This window comes from Ixodes scapularis, unplaced genomic scaffold (genome assembly GCF_016920785.2).
Source record: "Ixodes scapularis isolate PalLabHiFi unplaced genomic scaffold, ASM1692078v2 PGA_scaffold13__105_contigs__length_92229423, whole genome shotgun sequence".
Lineage (NCBI taxonomy): Eukaryota > Metazoa > Arthropoda > Arachnida > Ixodida > Ixodidae > Ixodes > Ixodes scapularis.
The window spans coordinates 86,051,976-86,072,220 of record NW_024609839.1 but is presented as its reverse complement, the minus strand read 5'-3'; the positions used below and the strand labels follow the sequence as shown (position 1 = coordinate 86,072,220).

At 47.4% G+C, this 20,245-nt stretch overlaps 3 protein-coding genes across 3 annotated transcripts in view; 2 read left to right on the top strand and 1 right to left on the bottom strand.

The window, feature by feature from the left end:
* Positions 1 to 6,884, top strand: part of LOC8026407 (transcription factor SPT20 homolog) — a 22,587-nt gene extending 15,703 nt beyond the window's left edge. Inside the window, exons 18-21 of the mRNA XM_029991502.4 lie at positions 23 to 104; positions 772 to 929; positions 1,785 to 1,845; positions 6,135 to 6,884. Of these exons, the coding sequence (XP_029847362.2) occupies positions 23 to 104; positions 772 to 929; positions 1,785 to 1,845; positions 6,135 to 6,265 (432 nt within the window). The 3' untranslated portion in view covers positions 6,266 to 6,884. The remainder of the gene's footprint in view (positions 1 to 22; positions 105 to 771; positions 930 to 1,784; positions 1,846 to 6,134) is intronic.
* On the bottom strand, positions 6,771 to 16,081 carry LOC8026408 (exosome complex component RRP43). Its single transcript, XM_029991531.3, has 10 exons — positions 16,016 to 16,081; positions 15,884 to 15,926; positions 15,756 to 15,819; positions 15,623 to 15,696; positions 13,365 to 13,410; positions 13,194 to 13,299; positions 12,060 to 12,105; positions 11,160 to 11,270; positions 9,478 to 9,682; positions 6,771 to 7,020 (listed from the first exon to the last, which is right to left on the bottom strand). The coding sequence occupies exons 1-10, from the start codon at positions 16,078 to 16,080 to the stop codon at positions 6,905 to 6,907; spliced, it is 876 nt and encodes a 291-aa protein (XP_029847391.2). The 5' UTR covers position 16,081; the 3' UTR covers positions 6,771 to 6,904.
* On the top strand, positions 16,079 to 20,245 carry LOC8035687 (dolichyl-phosphate beta-glucosyltransferase). Its single transcript, XM_029991523.4, has 8 exons — positions 16,079 to 16,440; positions 16,913 to 17,090; positions 18,017 to 18,225; positions 18,289 to 18,399; positions 18,452 to 18,511; positions 18,580 to 18,731; positions 19,853 to 19,938; positions 19,998 to 20,245. The coding sequence occupies exons 1-8, from the start codon at positions 16,369 to 16,371 to the stop codon at positions 20,114 to 20,116; spliced, it is 987 nt and encodes a 328-aa protein (XP_029847383.2). The 5' UTR covers positions 16,079 to 16,368; the 3' UTR covers positions 20,117 to 20,245.

Here is a 20,245-nt window from a genome sequence, read left to right as displayed (position 1 = left end):
CTTCCTACCGTGTCCCACGCAGGAGCAGCCTGGGCAGCAGCCCCAGCAGCCCTGTGCCAGCCAGGGGGCCAGCGTGGGTACCTCGGCAGTCATCGTGTCCTCGGGTCAGTGCGCCACTCCCACGGGTTCTTTTTCGCTCGAGATTAGCAAGGGGGCAAATGCACAAGCGTGGAAAGAGAGCCTTCGAGAGCGTTCTCATTGCAAAAGTGGAAGCAGAATGTAGCACAGCCAAATCGACGAGCGTAACGAGGGTTCCATCACTCACACCACCCGGTACACCCAGAACGACAGTATCGCAGCTGGTGGCTTCGTCTAGCACCTCCTTCGCTCGAGTGGACGCTCAAATGAGATGAGAGTCGATGCCGCGTGCTTGCGCGGCAGTGCGGGGCTGCAGCACCGGCTACGCTAGCCTCTATGACATAGCACAAGAAATATTTCCGGTTCGTTAGTGTTTTGCGAGTGAACGTCGGCTGAGGTGCCACGCACTTTGCTGCACGGAGACTAAGCACAATCGCGCCGTACACCACCACGACATCTAGTAGACAAATTTCCTCAGTAAATTTAGAGGAACCACGTTTCCCAGCCACGATGACCCGACAGAAACGGGGATCCAGTGCAAAACCTCGATAACAACAGCATGTCACCGTGAAAGTGAATGCCGAGCTTAGTCCCAGGTGGGACGTCGCATTGGAACACTTCTGGGCGAATGGACGCAAACCGTTCTCCCAGAGGTGCTGGCGGGCGCTAACACGCTCGGGGCCCGGTGCGCAGGGATGGTGAACCCGGCCTCGACGGTGCTCACCTCCGGCTCCGGGGTGCTCTCGATGCCCCTGAGGGTGACCACCCTGGGCACCCAGGCCCTTACCGCCCAGCTGGTGGGCACGGGCATGGAGGGGACCACCCAGGGACAGCCCCTGTCCTTGCTACAAGTATGAACACCCTGACCAACGCTGGCCACCGCGATGTCCGGAAGGACTGGAGACTGGTTCGCACACTGGCGACCGAGTGCCTCTTTTGAAATCTACTACGGGGACACACTGATGCCCTGTATAGACCAACACGCGGCCATGACGTCACGCAGCTGCGGTGGCGCTGTCGGTGGTACTGCGCATGCGATTCACTTCACGTGAATTCAGTTTCTGCGCACGCGCAGTGCCTGTGGGCAAACGAGGGTTTGTTTGTAAACAGCGTGTCGGTCTATAGGGTAGCCATGGAGCTCCTGGCATTTCTGTGTATCTCCTACTTTTTTTCGTCATCCTTTCATTTTTGGATTCCAAAACTTTTGATGTTATAAATGAACATTTTTTGTAGATGGATACATTGGCATACTTGCCAAGTTCGGAGAAACCAAATCTAAAAAATTTTCTAAGCCAAAAAAAAAAAAAGGGAGGGGGCAGCATAAAAAGAAACCAAATCGTCAATGAATTTAAATGAAGACAACTTTATTGCCTTTTTATTGCACCACTCGCACTAGCGAGATACAGCCAGCCCTCGTTTTCGTTGCTGCCGTCCATTGCGACGGTCAAAACTCTTTGTTAAGTCCGGGGGTGGGGGGTTAATTCGCGTTTTCTGGGAGATTTTCCTGTCGGTCGTGCGATTGTACAAAATGGTCAAAATCCGAGTCTCCTGAGAATACCGTAAAATCTTTGCTCTAGTAAGATGCAGTTCCAGGGCCACCTCATATATGCAGCCAGCGTGTTCTCTCGTAAAAGATCGCGAGAGCTCGGTCACGAGAAAACGCGAATGCGCGAGCGGACATTCACACGCATAATTTCACGTTGCAGGTGCCTGGCGGACAGCAGACTCTGATCGGAACATTGCCACGGCACACCATGCCGACCGCCGGTGAGTTTGGGCGTTCGTTTGGAGATGGTGGATCACCTCTAGCCTTGTTGCCAGGTTTGCAACGCGCCGGAAAATGCCACGCGGATCGCCAATTTGTCTGCTTCTTTAACAGGGGTTGTAGCAATGTCAGAACGCCGAGCTGGAATTGGTTCCAATCGGAGGGATAGTGGGCAGACCTAAAGGCAGCTAGCATTGAGGTCTACCCGCCATTCTTCCAATTGGAGCTCGGCGTTTCGACGTCTGCAACCCCTGCGCAAGAAGCGGACAAACTTGCGCTCCGCATAACGACAGAAATAGAACGGCAGGGGAAAGTTTCAGTTGTCCGGCGCAAGCTTCCTACTTTCGACAACGCTGTGGCATTTCGTGCTGGAGGCAGGACGTTTGAACGACGTGCACTGCCATTCTCATCGATATGCTCGCAATAATTGGAACTTGGATATTTCTTACTTCTCTTTAATTCGAAGAAATTTAGGAATTTCGGTTGTCTTGCTATGTTTTTAACGTATCTAAAAGCCGCTTAATTCGAGTGGCGTTTTCGTGTTATTCATACTTTTTGTTTTTGCGGCCCCGTAGATGCACTTCTTACCGAGCACCGTTGCGCTGCGGGGAAGCAACACTTTTCAAAGTTCGCTACCGTGGGTGTTGCTTCTCCGCAGAACACCGGTGCTCGGTAAAAAGCGCGTGCAACGGGGCTGACGGCCCACAATAGACGACTTTTTATGCTGGATGAATAAATTTAATTTTGTTTCGAGGCGAGTCTACAATAGACAAAATTCTTGAGGAATAAAAAAACTCGTCTTATACATTTCTCCAATGTTTCGTGTGGCATACATGCTTATGATTAGTAGGCCTGTGTAGAGTAAATCATCAAATATTTGCTTTGTATGTGTAGTTATCCATATAACAAATCATAATTTTATGTTGCAACATATTCAGATGAATTTCTGACAATACAAATAAAATTTGTGGCTTCCTGGAGTTTGATTGAAAAGGTTTACTCCGACTTAACATAACAAAAGGTACAGACGTTTCGCCACCTATGCAGGTGGCATCTTCAGTATATACGGTGTACTGAAACCATTGTTATAATTTTAGTTTCAATCCCGAAAAAGTAATCATGAGTTGAATTTTGTTTGCTGATAGTTGGAAATCAGTCAACAAAGTCTGCCAATTAAAAAATTTTGTGGTTAATATTTTTTAAAAATAGTAGTCTCGTTGCTCTTTCCGATTTACGAGGTATTTAACCCGGAAAAAAGTATTCAAGTTCTAGACCCAAAGATACCGTAAGCAAAACTTTGTATTGTGACAAAAAATATTCTGAGAAAACAGGAAAATATTTTTGAAACATGCTTTAAAAGGGCACTGACACATCAAAATCTTTTTTTTTTTTTTATTCGAGACGATTGAAAACGATGCCAGGACATGACCCTCAAAGTTCGAAACTTGGGAATTCAGTATTTGTAAATTAAAAAAACAATTTCCAAATGCCAAATTCGAAGTTCCCGCGCGATCCGTGCCAGTGCAATGAGTCAAATTTTGCGGTCTCCTTTGAGTCGACTTTCTTTCGGACCTCCGCTCCACGCCACGAAGCAAAGCGCCGTTGCCACCACGACCCGAAGCGAGGAGGAGGTGAGGAAGTGGGATAGAAGGGTGCCGGCGCGGGAAAAAACGGTTTCTTCGCCGACTCGCCAATCATCCTCTGCTCGAGCGCCGCCAAGTTTTCCGAGGGAGGATAGAAATCCAGGAAGCGACATCACACCGGACTGATTTTTGGTATTTGGGGCCGTAGTGCGTTCGCAATTGCGTTAAAAAACATGTTTTATGATTGCCGTTATTAAATGTTATAGAAATGTCGCCTGCAAAGCTTTTAAATTTCCTGATTTTTGACGTCACCGATCAAAAGAAGTTAGGAGGTGAGCAGCGGGGGAGAAGAGCGCCAAAAATAAAAATGCGCGCGCAAAAATTTTTTTTTCGCGATTCAATTTTTTTGCGTGTCAATGACTACAACTTGCATCGTTTTAGACAATAAAAAAGGAAGCGACCTTTGGGGTGTCAGTGCCCCTTAAAGCAGCCTGGTTATGAAACTTCGAATAGATGTAACTATATAAATGTTCATATCCTGAGCGTAGTAGTACCTACAATTCATATTGTTTTTAACTTATAGATTTTACCTTATTTTCTTGTTTCCAAGACCAGGGTCTCCCCTTAAACATGATCAATGAAATCTGCTGAAGACAATCTCACAGTAGTATTTTGAAAGGATGGCTAATTTTTCATTTTGAACGGCCGATTCATGGGTAGTTTGACGTAATGGCATTCGGTTTGTTCGTTTTAAATAATGTTTCGGTGTCTTTTCGAGCGAAACATTTATGTTTCTGCGGTGTGGCCAGAACGTGGTTGACAATAAAATAGGTGCCAGAATTTTGTTGCGGTACCCCTTTAAATGAGAGTCTACTGTACCCAAATCTTAGCACAATGTGAAACACGGGGCTGGCAAGACGAGGGCGCCCCCTAGCAGCATGCGCAGAGGACGAGGGAACTCTAGCAGAGTCACGGAACGAGGGGTCACGTAACGCAATTGCTTTTACCCCACCCCGCTCTCTGCGCATGGGATTGTACTCTACCTCACTATACTCGTTTTCACCTGGAAAAGGAAAGTTTTGCGCATTGTTCATACGCCGTGCAAAGTAGTTCTTACAAAAAATGGTTGTCAGACGAAGAAGCAATGCTTTTGGCAAGTGTACGTCTTGATAACATACATCTAATCTGAAATGCACCACCATATATCTTAATTCTCTACATAATAGGAGAGAATTAGTAATACTTTTAGACGAGCCCGACTTTTTTTTTACTACAGTTCTTGAGGTGGAAACAAGTGTAGGTTTGGTGCAGTGCCGTGGAAACGAGTGTGGGTTTGGTGCAGTGCCAGAAGTCAGGAAAGTAACGTCTGGACAAAAGGGGAGGTTCCTCCTTCCTTTGTTTCCAACTGTGCGTGTTGCGCCCTCGCCCACGTGCCTTTGGCAACGCTGTGTCCGACTGAAATGGAATATACGCAAGAGCGTGATAATGTGGAGAGATTGACGTACAACTGGTCCGAGCACGTAGCTTCCGCCGTCCCATCCATGGTGTTATTATAATGTACGCTAGAGGTTCAACTGACGCAAATTGAAGCAGACTGCACCCATTTGAAAATTGACTTCCGGTAATGCATTTTTATGGGAAAAAGTGAGCCCATTTTCTTCCTGCGCTCGATCATAAGAGCAAATTTCCGGAATAAGTCATAGGTACTAGTAACTTAGAACATTTCTCAGTCAGGCAGACAAAAAAATTGGTCAATTACAACGTTTTTACTTCAAATTTGTCGCATTAAAAACGGCTTCGTACATGTATTTATGTGCACTGTCGGATACTGTCAGCATGAACACGATGTCGGCGCTTTTCAGCATGGGGATATATGTGCTAAACGAATGAAGAACACGTGGAAAACCAAGAGAGACGGCAAGAACTATGCAGTAACACAGGATCAGTAACTCCCTGTGCATGTACAGTCAAAATAAATTGAAGGCCACATAATATAGTCCGATTTGCAATAAGTACCACTTTATTCTTTCTGATCTGTGTGAAGATGCATGTTCTACTTTGAAAACATCATCCGCACACTCGAAATCTTTGAGAACAAGTGCTCGATAAAAGCTGGCCGGCATGGAAAACAATAAAAATAGACACCTTTCATAGCCCACATACTTTATTCTTTACGTTTTGAATGTTTAACTGCTCGCAAAGATGCAAGACGGGGTCATTTTTATATAGTGACATGACTGGCATAATAGCAATATACAAGTGCCAATGGAATGCTGGCGAACCTTGAACACAGTCTATATTCCTTTCGATTGTTATTTTGCTGTGGCACACATGTTTGGGCCTGAAATATAACAAGGTTAAATATTGTTCAATGATGAAGAAAAATTCGCTAACTAAAGCAATTACACTTTTACAGTGTTAATAAAGGTACATACTATTCGGTACAGCCCAAATAACAAAAGTGTTCCACATTATTTTCTGGCGAAGAAGCAAAATCCACCCGCATTTTCCCATAGGAAAGCACAGGAGCGTCACAAAAGTAGACTGGTTTCTGTCTGCTTCAATTTGCGTCCCGGAAGTCGCATAGACACTAGCGGCAGTTGAACCTCTATTATACATTATAATAACTCTATGGCCCCATCGATTCGGCAATGAATGAAGTGCACGTCAGTCTTCGACGGGCTGCTAACGTTGGGGGCCACACGCAGGTCCGACCGGCGGCCACAGCAACCCGCAACTGCAGATGGCACTCCAGAAGCAGCTCCAGAGGCAGCAGGGCTCGACCGCACCAGCCAGCGCCGGTCGGCCGCGCAACCGCAAGAAGCCGGGAAAAACGTAGCGGCAGCCCCGCCGCTTTTTAACACGAGACGCCCGCCGCGCCCATTTTAGGACAGTTGCCTTCCTTCCCATTTTTAAAGCTTTTAAAAGATTGCATCTGGCCAATAGTACCACCTAGGGGACAAGGCCTCCTCCTTTCACCCCCAAGCATCACCATTAGTGAATCCACGCAGCCTAGCTCGCGTCAATGTCACCGCCTTCACCTCTCGACACGTGACGTGTACGCGTCTGCCGCCTTGCGGCGACTCTTGTTGAGCTTTGGCATGTTTGTTGCTTGGGGCCGGTCGGAAGTCCGCCGACGATGACGTCATGTGCGGGCCTTGTTTCCTAGCTGGTATTCATCTGGCCCAACCATTTTTACCTGGAGCCGTCATTTTTTTAAACGGGCGTCCCATCGTCGTCACCTTGGGGCGTTTGTTCCGGAACTGCCATCGCATAGTTATTTTTTCCGAGTCGACGCAGACTCCTGACCATCGCAAACGCCTGTACATACTGCACACACGGAATGTGGAAGCGGCACGAGCGTCTATATTATATATACAACCGAGCTTCGTCCGGAGGAAGACTCGTCAAGGCCGTCTGTGTTTTTAGCAACGACCCAATAAAGGGTTCTTGCGTGCTCTCGGCTTGTTGGTGTTCTTCAGGGGCGAGGTGCGGTGGCCAGCGCCGTGTTCAGCAGGGTACGGCTGTCCTTGACCAGTCTCTGGGCTTGCTCCAGGTGGTCCGACATCTGCTCCGGGCTCAGGAAGGAGCCGCCTGTTGACAAAATGCGTTCCGAACCGTCCTGAGCCAACTGTGCTCGCTGCTGCAGCCTTTTTCTTTGCAGACGATTTCTCGGACGATGGATTGCATTACACGGGATATGCCCAGTGTTGCTATGAAAACTAATAAATTCCCGTAACTAGGCGGTTTGAAAGAACACTTTCGGTAAGAAACGGCCAGCCTCGGCAGCAAAACTGGGATTGCATTAAACATATTAAGTAGTGCAATAATAGTTCGCAAATAATTAGTAAACATGCTGAGCAGCATCGGAAATCCTTAAATCAGTTAAGTTTTAGAAGACTTAAAGCATGTGTGAAGCGTGTAAGTGTGCTAAAGTTTCGACTGGTGCAGCAGGCACAGATCCGGCAAGGAGACAATGCAAATGATAAGGACCTCGTCCATGCTCTGGTATCGCCAGCCCTGCCGGCAATGTGAAAACTATGCATCGTCGCAGCCAGTTTTTTCAGGGCGCCACTCTCTCTCCTCTAAACACTGGCGCATTCCAACCGTCCTCTCTAGTCCAAGAGAGCGCCCGAATACTTCCGGCAGTTTGTGGCAACTCCTCTCCGAGACCATGCCTCCTCCACTTGTCCGCGCCGGGCCAGAGGTGAGAAATGGGACCGACGTAAAATTAGACTCGTTGCCGACAAGGTGAGGAGGGCAGGAAGGAGCCTCAGTTGTACCGCCTCCGGCATGAGCTTCCTACCTTCGACGATGCTTGGGCCTTCCGTGCACCTCAAGTGCGCGCACACGGCTGAAGGCGTGAAGGGCTTGAAAGACTCGCCCTGCCATTCTTATTCTGTTGGAGATTATACAGGGCGTGACTTCCACTGCTTGAAAGAATGCAGATGCCAGTATGCGCTCGTACGTTCCTTTCTTTTTTTGCCTTTGGCCCTGTTTTTATTAGCTCATTCAATAGATACTTTTAAGGGGCACTGACAGGTCAAAATATCAAACAATTGAAAACAATGCCTGGACATTACCCCCAAAATTCGAAGCTTGGGAACTCTGCATATGCGAAGTAACAAAAACAACTTCCCAAAGCCGAATTTGAAGTTCCCGGGCACAGTGCCGTCATGAGGGTCAGCGGGACCCGGGGCAATAGCCCACCGTGACACCCCCCCGCTCTCGTGGCCCGCTGCGAGACCCCCCTGAGCGCTGCACCCCGGTCCGCTCCGCCCTCCCTCCCCTTGTGATGCCAGTGCAGTGACGTCAAAGATTGAGTCGTCCTGCAACTCGAGTTTCTCTCACGCCTCCGAACCGTCTCGACTTGAAGCGTCGAGCTCTCCCGCGTCCCGCGATCAACCGCTCTTCTCTATGCGAGCCACCTGTCACTGTGCAGACGACGCTTGAAGTTTTTATACAGCCCTTTCAGCGATCTTGAATTCTTCGAAACGGGGTGAGGTCGAAGAGAACGCGCAGTGGACTTTTGCAAGCGACATGAGGGGCCACGTAGCGCCGGTTCTGCGTGAAAAGCTCCCCCGGGGCAGTCTCAACCGAAACTACGGTACACAGACACCAAACCCACTTTTTTTTATTGTTTGACGATTTCCTTTTTGAAGTCTGGGAGGTCGTCGGACACTTAAAAAAGACAACTTCGTCCGATTCCACAAATCATCCTCGCTGCTACATATGCCGAGCGCCCGCATATTTTCCGATGGAGGATGAAAAGGCAGGGGGTAAAATCACCCCGGATTCCGATTTTCGATATTTCAAAAAGTGCAGAAAACATGTTTTACGAATGCTGTTATTAAATATTATAGAAATGTCAAATATTATAGAAATGTCGCTTACGAAGCTTCTAAAATTAATACTTGATTATGTCAAAAATAAAAAGAAGCAAGGAGGTGAGAAGAGGGAGAGAAGGGCAACAAAAATGTAAAAAAATTTGTGTGGGGAAATTTTTTTTTTTTCATTGTGGTATTTGTTTGCAGTTTACGACCACAATTTGCATTGTTTTAGGGGGGGAAAAAAATACCTTTGGGGTGTTAGTTTTCTTTTAACTCGAAATGAGTTATGAGAATGTTTTGTCAGCACCAGCTCCCATCACAAAAACCGGAATTTAGGAAAGGGGATAGAATACACATTGGAATTGACATAGTATAAAAATTCAGTGCCCAGAAAATTCTCTCCCTGGTTACCACTTTGATGCAGTGGTTAGCGTGTCCCTAACACACATGCTAAAATCATAGGTTCAAATCCGGTCAGGGATGAAGTCTTTTGCTCGGCGATGCAGTGCATTTTTTGGTGACATCACAAGCTAGAAGTCTTTTAGAGTCAAAAGCGGTAAAAGATATCTACATTTCTCAAAGTAGAACAACCATTGTCAAGCATCTTGGAAAACCGAGAAATGTGTGAAACTCTGCACGTATACCAAGCAGCTTATGAAAATCTCAAATCGACAAGTAGCCGACGTCTGAATTTCCATGCCGCGACAAGGTCGGTGCCCACCTGGCTTGTGGACGGTGCAGAGTGTGTCGTCTGCTGCGAGGACCACGGTGAAGGTCTCCTGTGCCAGGCACTCCTCCTCGTGAGTGGGGTCCGCCACCACCACGTCGTCGGCCAGCACCGCAAAGCTCGCCGCCAGGGGGCCCGGGCTGACCCCGACCGCCTCGCGCTCCAGCAGCACGTCCACCTTGCCTTCAGCCGTCGACACCTGTAACATTGTTAGGCACCATCTCCCTATTCCATTCACCCCTAAGCTGACGGCTTGCTGGAAGCTACGTGCTCGTTCAACCAGTCATATGTTTATCTTTCGCCAAGAGCCACTAAACTGTGCATAAGCATGTCGCCCGTTTTGATTTATTAGAGCGTAGCTCTTAGGCGCCCGTTTCCAGTTTGAGCGGCGTCGCCGTTGTCGGCATAACCGCACATTGCATTATGGGACATTTCCTATAATGGCATCACGAAGGTCACAACGAAGGTCCTGACCTTCACAAGTGACGTCACTGGGGTCACAAGTGACATCACGAAGGTCACTTGTGAAGGTCACGGCCTTCACAGTGACTTTCACGAGTGACGCCACGAGGGAGGAGGAGGGGAGGTAAAATAGAGGAGGAGTATGGGAAGCAGGAGAGGAGAGGGGGGAGGTGGAGAGGGTATAGAAGAGAAGGAGGGGCATATTTTCCTCTCCGTTCCCCCCTCCTCCTCAGAGCTGCGCTCTAATTCGGCATTACAGGAAATTGTTAATCGTCTTCCTTTTTTTTCATTAGTTTTTTTTACTTACAGATACTACAGGCAGCAGAGCTGCCCATGCGGGAGTTGTGACACTAGCAGATGCTCAAATGATTCAACATTTGCGCTTTCAATAAGCAATGACGACAAGCAGTTCCACTGCTCAATTGTGTTTGGAAAAAAGGATTTTTGAAAAGGTTTAGTTCTGGCAAAATATGGACGTATTAGGTACTTTAGAGTCGTTTAGTCTTGTGATCTGTGTGGCGCTGGAAATAAATAGTGTTCACTTCGCAGGCCAGAGCTGCTATATGATAGTAAATAAAGAAACTTTAACCTGGCGACTTGACGGTGCAGGTGGAGCGGGCAAAGGTCCAGCTGTTTAAAGGGGCCCTGCAATCATATTTAAGCATCTACCTTTTTGGGGTTTCTACGTCTCTTGGGGTTCGGGCAAGCCAGCGGGCACGGAGAGAATAACTAAATATCAGTGTGTCATATTTTAACTGGACGACGCGGAAACCTCCTCCACCGACAAGGCGACCCGCGGTACCGAAAGCGCGCAAAATGTGACGTCTTTGGTCCTGGGCTTACTACTGGTCAGAGCCGCTAAAAGCTTCTTTTTAGTCGAAATACAAAATATAAGTAGCGCGGACCGTTTCAATTATTTATAAAAGTAGTTTTTGTTCAGTATTTTAGATCAGAAAAGAAACGAATGCAGTTTATAAAATACGGAAACAAGAAATGACCCGTCGACATACCCGCCACCAAGTGGTGGAAAAGCAGCGAAAAGGGTGCAAAAGCACAGAGCCCTGAGGCACTCCTGACAAAACTGGAAGGCTAGAAGACCTAGCCTTTTTAGGTTCTGTAGATATGCCTTCATCCAGCGCACAAGCCTATCGTTAGTTTTCTGAAAGAAGTTTCCTGGTCTGGGAAGCCAGTGTAGGATTGAGGATTCAAAATACCTTGGGCAATGTGAGTGAGGAAAGCGCAGCCGTGGCAGCCAGCACACACGCCTCGGCCAGGTTCCCGTCGTAATCCAGGCAGGTGAGGTCCAGCTGGAGGCACCAGCACAACTGCACATGCAAAGCAGCAGTGATCCTCTACGGCAATGCAACAAGTACAACGCTTTCCGTATGGTCACCAAGATCAGCAGCTGCACATGGATCAATGAATGGGAAGATACCCTTTGTATCAGGCAGTAGCTTGTGCCACCTAACTTAGAAATATCTACCTTCCTCCCATTTACATTTTGCTCCAAATTCCGTCTCTTGTTAAATAACCTACCCCACCAACTTTGTGTATTATCACACTTTTTTAGACCTTTCGCACCAATCATTTAACCTACCCTTTCAGACTCTTTTTTTCTCTTGGTTCATCTAAACTTGCCAACATAACACAGCTCTACTGCCATATCCATTACCTCTTCAGGGAGGGCAGGATGAAGCCCCGTGCATTTCAAAACCACATGTTTTAGCATCTTGCCTTCATCATGGCATACCTATAGCTACAGTCTTGCCAGTCATCCAACTGAACAGAAACTCGAAAATGCCCTTGAAGACGGAAATGCCAAGCTCTCTAGAAGGGAAATACTCGTGCACCAGCTGTTTAGCGCCTCTAGTATTGGACTAAGTGGTGAAAGCTTTGGACCATGATTACAGAAGTGAGTCCAGAACACATAGTTCTGAAGGCAATTCTCTGGAGTCGAACGACATAAAACAGGTGTGGGTGCAGCTCATCGAGCCCCATTGAAAGTCAGAAGCATTAACTTTATAGCAGAGGTATACTCAGATTTGGATGTCGCTGTCTAAACTAACCAGCAGGACACAAAGTCACTTCCATTTGATATGAAGATCAGTACCCACCTTGGCTTCTTCAATGCACAGCTTTTCCAGGTCCACACAGTTGGAGCTGGTAGGAAAACAAAGTTAATTCCAGGGAGGTTAAAATGATGCCTGCTATGTCTTTGAACTCATCCACAATTTGCAAAACCTACCTAGCTGTTTTAGCGGAAATCCTGCCAGGCATCCTAGATTCTCCCTTCTGTACCTCGCTCGTAAGGCTATTATTTCGCGAGATTTCTCAATGTCTTTAGCATGATGACACAAAATTATACAATGCCACAAGCACAAGATTTCTCAAATCCAGGAGTTTATGGGTGCTCACCACATTAGATACAAAACAAAAGGTCAGTTTTCTAAGTTGCAAGAATTAGTGTCTCCAAACAGGGACTGCACTTGCAATTGTAAATTACTAAGCTTGTATTCAAGTTCCTAGAGCTGCTAACTGAAGACCCTGTTGCAACTCTCTACACATAAGCTGCAAACACAAATTTGTTGCCTAAAAAGAAAAAAAAAATGTTTGGAAGAAATAAAAATAACATCCTAAAATCACCGGCCAACATTTTGCTAGGAGACTTGGCTTTTTTTTCTTTTTTGGGCTTCTAGAAGGTTCTTTTCATACTAACCCGAGGAAAATTTGCCCTTTCCTGCAACATGGTGGCTCTCCAAGAGGAACTTGATCACGGTGCTTCAGGAAAGGCACCATGATGATGGCCATTTGGGATTTTTATAAGAGATTGAGAGGGGCTCTCTAGGACTTGGGACAAGACATTGAGAATTATGGTGCTGAGCACCACAATGCTCCAAGAGGAACATCTTGATGATGGCCTTTTGGGATTTGGTTCACAAAGAGCAGCCCTCTCGAAGTGTTTCAAGAGGAACTCCACTTTGGTACTCCAAGAAAGGCATCCTGATGATGGCCTTTGGGACTTTCGTAAATAGTCCATAATGAGGGGCTCACTTGGACAGGACATCGAACATCATGGTGCTCAGCACCATGATCCCTCAAGAGGAGCATTTTGATGTTGGCCTTTTGGGATTTGGTGCTCCAAGAAGAACACCATCATGATGTTCCAAGACTCCAGCATGGTGCTCTAAGAGGAGCAGCATGACGATGGTCTTTTGGAACTTTCGTAAATGGTTCATTGAGAGGCTCACTTTGACAGGATATCGAGCATCATGGTGCTGAGCACCTGGGCCTGGGGACCTGGTGGTCCCGGCTTGAACATGGGCGAGCACAGGGGCGGCAGGTCCACGTTGGGCACTGGAAGGCAGCCAACAAGGCACGGAGGAGGCAGGTAGGCTTAACAATGGGTGTACCAGACTCACCGATGAAACCACACTTGGGTTCGCTCACGCTTGGCTCTGCCAGTTCCTGGGAGAAGGAAAGGAAAAGCTCTGCATGAATCGTGACACATCGTAAACTGTATACCGTATATATCCCTTTGTGACATAACCAATTTCGCAAAACCAAATTAACCGCAAAACATTTATCACGTGAATATCCCACTAGCCATTAAACCAGCTACCCTCCAAATGTTAAATTTTTGTTTCCACAAGGGGCTTAAAGTCGCATCAGATGTTAAAGAGCATGCTTCCTATCCTGGAAGAAGGCTTAATCGGCCTTTTCAAAATAAATTGTACATGCACTTGTTTAGGTATGCATGCGTAGGCTGTCGTTACTCTTTTTTTATGTGTGTGCTGTGTTGTTTTGAACATGCTGTTAAACCTTGCCCCCAATGTAGGCCATCAACACCCTGTCAGGCGATTTTATCTCGCCTTTTGTGCCTTTGGACCCTCCACGAAGAGTTCCCTTTCACCTTAGAAAAATAATGATTGATTGAAAATGAATATGGCAGTACTGGGATTGCACATACAGGTGTAGAGACAGAAAGAAAAAAGACAATTTTAGTAACTTCGACTGTCATCGTGCATTCTTCCTCCTTTTCGTGTGCTGCACCTCCAAGAGTGCTTCAGCTGTCAGTTTACAAACCTACTCCAATTTTTCTTGGTTCCCATCCGGGTCAGAACGGCAAGATTACTTTGAAATGCACAGTGGACTCAACACTTGCCTTGAGCCATCAAACAAAGTAGAGTCTCCTGTAATATGAAAGACCCACTTAGTGTGCGTCATTGAGATGGCGGCAGGCGGGGGCGCCACGATCGCTTCAGCTGACTCCATTTTGCTTTGAGGGGAGGACACTCACTCGGGGCTCAACCGGGCCTGAACATGCTTAACAGTTTTGCGTTTTGGTGTAGCAGAAGAGCACACTTCATCGGCGATGCAAGCCTAGAGATATGGTCGCAAAGGCTGAAAACAAGCTAGTCATCGAAATAACAGTGAGAGCGCAGGTGAGCTGGTGGAGTTTTTACCATTTCTTTAAATTACCCAAGACTGAGGCGAGAAAACTATGAAGCATCAAAACGTGGAAGAGAAAGGCAAAGTGATAGGAAGACAACGTCTCGAACACAGCTGAAAGGTTTATTTAGTTCTCTCTCTCATATACCCCTACTCCCAAGGTTGCCAGCCCCCGCACACACAACCTCCGCTTTCCAAGGACACAGACTTCCCTTTTCAGACTTTCTCTTACACGTTTTGATGCTTCATGGTTTTCTTGCCTCAGTCTCAGGCAATTTAAAGAAATGGTAAATCTAGTCATCCCTGTTTTTAGCACTTCTTCTTGGTGTCCAATGTCAAAACAGGCGCTGTTAAATAAACCAATATCAAAGTTAAACCCGAGTCCTATATTTAAAAGATAAAATTTGTTGAAGTGCGCATTCATTGGCTAGAAGGATGGCACAGATCTCGTACTTTGACAGTCAGAATAATCACCTTGGCTTAGGTCAATCTCTCTCAGACAGCAATTGCGGCGTTAGTAGGACAAAGCGGTGGCATGACCCTGACGAACTGCTCTCCGCCACGAAACCGAAACTGATAAGCACGCTTTGCTGAGCCCCGAGCGAGTCGTCCTCCCCTCAAGGTAGAATGGAACCACCCGCAGCAAGTGCAGTGCTCCCGCTAGCCAACGTCTCGGCCACGTGCTCCCAGTGGGTCTTTCATATTGCAGGAGACTGTACCTACAAGGGCAGAGTTTCAAAGTGGGCCACTTATATGGAATCTGGTCGGCTAGGATCCACGACATCAGATGCAAAATTCAACTCTCGCGACAAACAATAGAGTTTTAGAAAATTGTTCTGATGACTCCGATAACGATACCCGGTACTCTGCCTACGCCTTTGCGCATTTTTATTGTTATCGGAGTTATCAGTATTATCAGTATTGTTATCGGAGTTATTAGAATTACCTACTAAAACTTGAAAACATCCCATCCAAAGTAGCGGCAACTCCCACGGGAGGGTGGGCATCCCGGCAAATCACGCGATCACGAACACATCCTGCAAGTGATTACAGCTAAAAAATCCCGAATGAACGCCCACCCACAGGAGAGGGAGGAAGTATGACATGGGCGACATTTTGAGCGCAGACGTTTGTTCGTGATTCAACTCTTCTTGTAGTCACACAATGGCTCGGTGCGGCATGCAATCTGGCGACTATGGAAGCACGGAAATTGTGAACATTTGCCTACCGCTTTAATGCCACATACGACGGTGGTGCAGCCCATCTTGACGAGCGCCGAGCCGTCTGCGGTTGAAATGGACCCTAATCGACGGAAGCACACTGTGAAGGCTCGGTTCACAATAAATTCTTGTCATTCTTACCTATGTTCAGGGCCGTATCTCGCCTTTCCCCTAGATCCCGTCCATCGGACCGGACGTAGGTTCCCTGCACCCACGACAGCGTGTCACAAACGAAGAATCACAATAGTCGACTTCTAAGCTAAACTCACATTCGCCTGTCGTTGTCCCAAGTGAAGGCGAGACTGAAGCAGCCTGTGGAGATTGAAATTAAGTTTTGCATGCATTCTCATTCCATAAAATACTGAGTTTCAAAACATGTTTTAAACCGTTCACGTGCGTACCTGAATTCTGCCGCCATTTTTAAACTGATCGCCCGTTTCCGGATCCGCCGGTCAGCATGTTCCATTTGTTTCGACACGTCGAAAACTTCACTCGTGATGTGAGATCGAAATTGCATAAACCACATGTAACCATCTGAGTGATCTTAGTTACCCACCATTCTCCACGAGTGATTTTACGGTCTAAATTATTAAGCACGATTTTTTAATGTTTTGGGTTCCTGGGGATACTGAAGTTTTGAATGTGAGAGTACAAAGAGTCACCACTTTGACAAACTCAACCTACCTCCAACGTTATTGACGCCCTGCGGAGCAAGATTCGAACGCAGCCTTTGTCGGCTTCTTCTCCGGTAGCGATGTTGTACTACGTGGACTGGGGAACAGTTCTTCTTTATTTGGCGTCCTTTTGCGCCTTTTCCTTGATCTTGGTGAGTGAAATAACACATGACGCGCATGAGAACGCTTTCTGGGATCGATTTCAACCGCGAACGTACCCGTCCTAAACCCTAATCCGTTAAATAAACGCGTAAAGAGTGCACGTCAGCTGTTTGTTGATACTGAAATTCGTACACAAAAGCCCTACACTCTGTTTCATACTTAGCGTGCAACGCTGTCAAAGCTACTGGCGCGAGTGCGAGGCTTGATCTCGTTGATCGTTTGCACGCGTTCTCGCGCAAACAAAACCACAGAAGAAGCCACGCGCTCGCGCCAGTAGCTTTGAAGGCGTTGTACGCTAAGTATGAAACAGAGTATAGACACAATCTCCGGTGTACATACTGAACGCGTAAGTAGTGCAACGGTAGAAAATATTGGTGACCGACCCGAACGATTTGCGACGTGAACAGCCGGGGGTTACGTGGAAAGTAGCGTTGACGAGTGTCCAATCCTCTTCTGACGCAGCTCTGTACTGTGCTGTACGCTACGGCAAGCAAGCTACCCGTTGTGCTTCGCCACGAAGAAGAGCTGTACTTCAAGGACCCGTCTCGCCCAGGAGTACGACACCGATTCGCGCACCTCAAAGATGAGCCCAGCGTGCGCCTGTCAGTCATCGTGCCGGCCTACGACGAGGAGAAGCGCCGTAAGTGGCGGCTGATCATGCAACTGTAGTATGTACACAACGGATCCTAGCGCTGTAAAACGAACCGAAAAAATTGGCACCTGCCCATAGAAAACTCAATTTCGCCGAATGTGGATATAGGTTAACGAGAAAAGAGTCAAGGTACAGGCTAGCTGGTGGAAGTCAACCATTTCGTCGTTTACCCTGATACTGGGGGGATTTTTTGAAGAGCAGAAGTAACAGAAAAAACAGACAGGTCTCTGTTACTTCTGCTCTTCAAAAAATCCCCCCAGTCTCAGGGTAAACGACAAAATGGTTGACTTCCACCAGCTAGCCTGTACCTTGACTCTTTTCTCGTTAATCGTACCTGAAGCAGGCTTTTTGCCATTGAGACCTGTCTGTTTTTTCTGTTACTTCTGCTCTTCAAAAAATCCCACCAGTCTCAGGGTAAACGACGAAATGGTTGGATATAGGTGATGCTTTTTGTCTTAGAACATTTGAAGGTGTAGCTGTCTTCCTGTGGAAAATGAGACCACCGTACTTACCAGAATCAACGGTGGACATGTTTGCATACGACCGAGTTAGCGATGGTTGTAACTTGTGGCGCCATCTCCCGATAGGCGCAGCGAGCAGACGACAGAGTGTGTCATCTGTTCGCTGTGCCTCGGGAGATGGCGCCACAAGTTATAACCATCGCTAACTTGGTTGTTTAGGAACAGATATGCCGTTGACCCCGGCAAGTTCGTTGGTCTCCTTTTTCGCAGAAAGAGAGCTACGCCTTCAAATTTCACAAGGTGAAATGCTCCACCTAAATGCGTATTCAATGAGAGTTAGAACTTTCTATGCACAGGCACCAAGTTTTTCGGGGTAGTTTTACAGTGCTAAGATCCATTGTGGACAGCCTATACTTCGCTCACTCACCCATTATGATACTCTTTGAACCGCAGTACCGCCAATGTTGGACGAGTGCCTCGAATACCTGGAAGCCAGGCGGGCGAAGCAGCCCGACTTTACTTACGAGGTGATCGTCGTCGACGACGGTAGCCGCGACCGCACCTCGGAGGTGGGGCTGAGCTACTGCCTCAAGTGGGGCTCGGACAAAGTCAGGGTCCTCACGCTAGTCAGGAACAGGGGCAAAGGAGGAGCTGTGCGCCTGGTATGTGTCGTCTGGAAGATTGCTGGTTAAAAGTTGATGGTGCTCTGCTCCTATTCTCTGCAGGGTATGCTGAGCGCACGGGGCGAGCGTCTGCTGTTTGCAGACGCGGACGGTGCAACTCGCTTCTCGGACTTGGACAAGCTCGAGCAAGAGGCAGACACGCTCTTCCAACAGGTCGGCCTGTAACAGTCTCGAGTGTTGATCCTTACAGTTGTCTCTGTCACAGAGCCCCACGGCAGTGGTGGTAGGCTCCCGTGCCCACTTGGAGAAGGAGTCTATGGCAGAGGTGAGCAGACGCTCGCTCGGTTGCCGCCATGTCAGGTTGGTCGGTCACCACTTGCATTCTCTTCACAGAGGTCTATCCTGCGCACGTTCCTCATGTTGGGCTTCCACTTGCTGGTGTGGCTGTTTGCCGTTCGGGGAGTGAGGGACACTCAGTGCGGCTTCAAGCTGTTCTCCAGGGAGGCTGCGCGGTACCTGTTCCCCTCACTTCATGTGGAGAGATGGTGAGTGCCGCGGGAGAAGGGTAAACACAGTCAATTTGTGGTATTTCTGGGCAAACAGGGGGAAGTTTTTATTGACATTGAAAAAGAAATAACAGAAATCCCGGGGCCAGTGACACTACAAGGAACAAACATCATTGGCCTGTCTGTGAAAGGAGACAAGCTATGACTGAGAAGTCTCTTGTGTCCCTATGGTCTGTTGCAGGTTAAAGGGGCGCTGACACCCCAAAATAGAATTTGTTTTTATTGTCTAAAACGATGCAAGTTGCAGTCATAGACACGGAAAAAAAAACGCATTGCAAAAAACATTTCCCTGCGCGCCTTTTTATTTTTTGTCATTTGATTCTCCCGCCTCTCGCCTCCTCGCTTCTTTTGATTCGTGACGTCAAGAATCACGAAATTTAAAAGCTTTGTAGGCGACATCTCTATAACATTTAATAACGGCAATCCTAAAACATGTTTTTTAACGCAACTGCGAACGCACTACGGCCCTTCTTTTTGAAATACCAAAAATCGGGAGTTTGTTGTGGTGCCGTCTCCTGTATTTGTATCCCCCCACAGAAAACAGGCGACACCGCTGAAAACCGGTCCGCCGGCGCTGGCTCCTTTCCTCCTCGCTTTGGGTCGCCATGGCAACAGCAGGGAGTCGTGAAAGAAAGTGGACTCTCAGGACTCCGCAATATTTGATGTCAATGCACCGGCGCGGATAGCGCGGGAAGTTCGAATTCGGCATTTGGAAATTGTTTTTTTACTTCACAAATACTGAATTCCCAAATTTCGAATTTTGAGGGTAATGTCCTGGCATTGTTTTCAATCGTTTCGGATAATTAAAAAAAAAATGATTTTGATCTGTCAGTGCCCCTTTAAGAAAAGCAGGACAAACTCCTCCCAAAAAGTTGTTTACGTCGAATGCTGGAGAGGCAACGAGTGGAAAGGAGAAAACTACCATTCATGGCGAGCAGAGAGCTTGAGGGAGGGGCTTGCCCCTCTATTCTAGACCTGTGACAGACTATAGGAACCTTTTTTCTCTGTCTAAGATTAACAGTCACCAGCTCGCTTATTTTCTAAACATAGTTTCATCCACACTATTTGTCCTGTGTTCGGTATTCTCTGGGTGCCTCCAGGGCCTTCGACGTTGAGATGCTGTACATAGCGCAGAGGCTCAAGTTCCCCATTAGAGAGGTGGCTGTTCACTGGACTGAAATCGAAGGTCAGTAGGCAAGGCTCTAAGGCTTCTACTGGGACCTCATCGTACGATGCCTTTTGCAGGTTCCAAGGTGGTTCCCTTCTGGAGCTGGCTGGAAATGGGTCGAGACCTCTTTCTTATCTGGCTCCGCTACACCATTGGTGCATGGGCGATAGCCGTGCGTCCCGATAAAGTTAAATAGTGGATTACATTCTGTGATCTATTTCAAGTTCATTCTACATCATTGCGTGTCCAGTTCTTGTGCACACTGTGGAAGCATGAAAACATCTTTTGAAAGATAAATGAATAAAATATTTTCGTACGAAAGATA